This window comes from Drosophila persimilis, unplaced genomic scaffold (genome assembly GCF_003286085.1).
Source record: "Drosophila persimilis strain 14011-0111.01,24,50 unplaced genomic scaffold, DperRS2 tig00000622-arrow-arrow-pilon, whole genome shotgun sequence".
Lineage (NCBI taxonomy): Eukaryota > Metazoa > Arthropoda > Insecta > Diptera > Drosophilidae > Drosophila > Drosophila persimilis.
In genome coordinates this window covers 1,723,509-1,726,529 of record NW_020825326.1, presented here as the reverse complement: position 1 = coordinate 1,726,529, position 3,021 = coordinate 1,723,509, and the positions used below count along the sequence as shown (strand labels likewise).

Below are 3,021 nucleotides of genomic sequence, written 5' to 3'. Positions count from 1 at the left end.
TGAGAACGCTAACGTTATAGACGGTACATTCTACTACGTATATACACATGTATGTAGGATGCTCGGTAATCATATTTATTAACTCTGCACTCCCCACGAATCCAGAAAACATCATTCTGAGGGAGGAATGTAATACTATTAATGCTATTAATACTATCTACAGAATTTTGTGGATCCATAGACAATGCTTAAGTACACAATATTACCGAACAATACAGACTGACAGACCCACTTAAGCACACAATATTACCGAATAATACAGACTGACAGACGGATGGACATGACCCGCTTCTGTGCAAGGATATACATATACATATAGGTATACAATTTCGAGCATAGATTGCAACTAGTTTTGCCTGTATACAGATACCCCGGCATACAATTATTAGAAAAATAGCCCGGACTACAGCTGGATCTAAAAATCCTCGTCGCTGTGGTGCTCCGCCTTGTTGGCCGTCTTCGGACGCAGCGGCAGTTCGCCCGTCAGCTTCGAAATGCTGATGTCATCAATCGAGTTCAGATCAACTGGGAAGGAGAGAGAAGCCATTAATGAGGTGTTCACACCGCGATTGCAGCCACTTACAGTCATCGTCGCCAGTTCCCATGGCCATGCTGATGCCCCCCGCACCGGCGCCAATGCCACTCATGCCCATAATCTCGCCCACGTCCAACTCGCTGTCGGAACTGCCGAAGCTACTGTCGTCGTCCCGCGAGTTGAGCATGCTGCTCCCGGGCGGCACATTGCGTCCGTTGTGAGCGGCCCTGGCTGCTCGTCCACCTCCACCTCCACCGCGACCTCCACCTGCGCTGGCGCTGGCGCCAGCTCCTGTGCCCTTGCGACTGCGTCCCGTGGTGGGTCTCAGGCGGGAGGTGGCCGTTCCGGGACGCTTTCCCTGGCCGGAGTTCAAGACGTCCTGCCGCATCAGCTGGTCCTCGTCGCGTATATCTGGTATCTCGGCGTCCAGGCCAAACAAACTTCTGCCATTCACCACCATCTCCACAGCGGAGCCGACACCAACTCCGCCTCCTACTCCACCTCCAACACCTCCGCCCATATCTTCGTCGTCATCTCCATCGAGATCGTCGTCCTCATCATCGTCGTCGTCTTCGATGAGGCCCTCGGGTATGAAGGGCATCGAGCTCTCAGCGGGTTTCTGCAGTATGGGCGAGGCGATGGGCGTGGTCCGCTTGGTGCGCGCCTCGAGCTGGGAGCGCAGGGCGTCGCGGACGTGCAACCGGAGGAAATAGCGCTGGAACAGCATCTGCAGCTCCTTCTCGCACTCCTCGAACTCGGCCATGTGCGCAGGTCGGATCTTCTGCAGCGCCTCCAGCCGCTGCTTGGTCCGCTCTAGCTCGGCCCGCTTTCGCTGCAGCTTCGAGTTTAGAGCGTTCAGCTCGACGCGGGCCGCCTCTAGCTGGGCCCGGCTCGACTGCAACTTGAGCTGGCTGGCCTGGGTGGCGTTCTTGAGTGTTCGCTCCACACTGAGCAGCTCCATGGGCCGTTGGGCCTGGGTCTGGCGCGACTCCTTGTGCTGCAGCTCCTTGGACAGCAGGTCGTAGAGGGCGGCTCCCCGCTGGGTGAGGTCTGAGGAGAGCTCGCGAGCCCGGCGCAGCTCCTCCATCTTGTCCCCGATGTCCACCTGGTTGAGGCTGCGGTACTGGTCGCGCTCCTCCTCCTCGCGCTCCGCCTCCGTTTGGCTGGGCGCAATGAGAAGGCGCGTGATCTTCTGTAGCTCGCTGGCAGTGACTGCGGCTGCGGCGTACAGCTTGCGGGGATTCAGCCGGATGGCCGACTTGGTCACAAAGAACTCCGTGGCCGAGCGAACTAGCAGCACGCGCTGCTCCTCCGTTTCCACCCCGCCGGAGAGCACGGTTCCGGGCTCCATAAGCCCCGCCAGCCACTGGATCAGCTCGGACACGATGTGGAAGCTGGCCAGGCTTCCGTGCTGGTTGGCCAGCGACTGGAGCGGAAAGACCCGTGGAAAGCCCAGCAGCTTCAGCTGCTCTCCGAGATCTACATAATTGCAAAAGCGAAGGGGAATTGGTACGGTAACGGTATTGGTATTGGCTGCAAAGGGCGTTCTTGAACTCACCGCGCACATCCTTGAAGGACATTCCTGGGCTATATGCTGGCAACGGTTGACCACGACTTGACCTGTGTACGCGGTGCTGCTGCCTTCGATTCAATTTGCATTTTCCTCACTGTCATTTGTTGTGGTTTTCCCTAGGCTGCTGCTTCTTCTTGCCGCCAACGACGCCTTTGTTTGGGCCAGGCCATCCATCCAATGCAACAAGGTTGCCAGGCAACCTCCTGGCTCTCACTCTGCCTCTGACTCTGACCCAACCTAGCCTCGCTTCGGTTCGCTTCGGTTCGCTTCGGTTGGTTTCCCTGTCGGCTGCTCTGGTCAGCACACGCAAGATAGGGGGTTTCACCAGGGCAACGGCTAAGGGGTGGATTTCCACTTCCATTTCCACAGGGTGGTTGGTTGGCGGTTGGGCGAGGTTGCTTGGAGGGGAAGCAGCAGGCGCCGAGGCAGCGCCTTGATCTTGGCAGAGCTTCCAAGTTCCAATTTCCAAGTTCAAGGTCGATTAGTGAAGCTACTTGCTATGTATAAAGGAGCAAACACAACAGTTCTACATCGAAGATATTCAGAGCGAGGGAGCAGAACATGAAAAACTGAGCTTTAATTGAGGTAAGATTTTCATAATCCTTTTGGTCGCTAGCAATACAAGCGACTAACAAACGATATGTGGCAAACAGTGCCACGATGTCGCACAACTCGGCAAACATGGCCGACCATGGACATGAAGCGCAGCTCCGAGCTCCTCAAGTTAAGCAGGAAAAGGTGCAGCGTAGTCATACGTTCCCTCACGGGACACTGGCTAATAGGCACCCACGCTAACAGGCTGGGGGCCCCACATGACGATTTTTGTCGCAGCTGTAGAGACGAGGAAGAGGAGGAGACAGTGGAACATCTGTTCTGCTCCTGCCCAGCTCTCAGCAGAAGAAGGCTACAGCAC

General features: G+C 56.2%; 1 protein-coding gene across 1 annotated transcript; it reads right to left on the bottom strand.

Annotated features, from left to right (window-relative positions):
* Window positions 1-211: 211 nt before the first annotated feature.
* On the bottom strand, window positions 212-2,558 carry LOC6600187 (clusterin-associated protein 1). Its single transcript, XM_002025282.2, has 3 exons — window positions 2,094-2,558; window positions 584-2,014; window positions 212-525 (listed from the first exon to the last, which is right to left on the bottom strand). The coding sequence occupies exons 1-3, from the start codon at window positions 2,113-2,115 to the stop codon at window positions 416-418; spliced, it is 1,563 nt and encodes a 520-aa protein (XP_002025318.2). The 5' UTR covers window positions 2,116-2,558; the 3' UTR covers window positions 212-415.
* Between the last annotated feature and the right edge of the window lie 463 nt (window positions 2,559-3,021).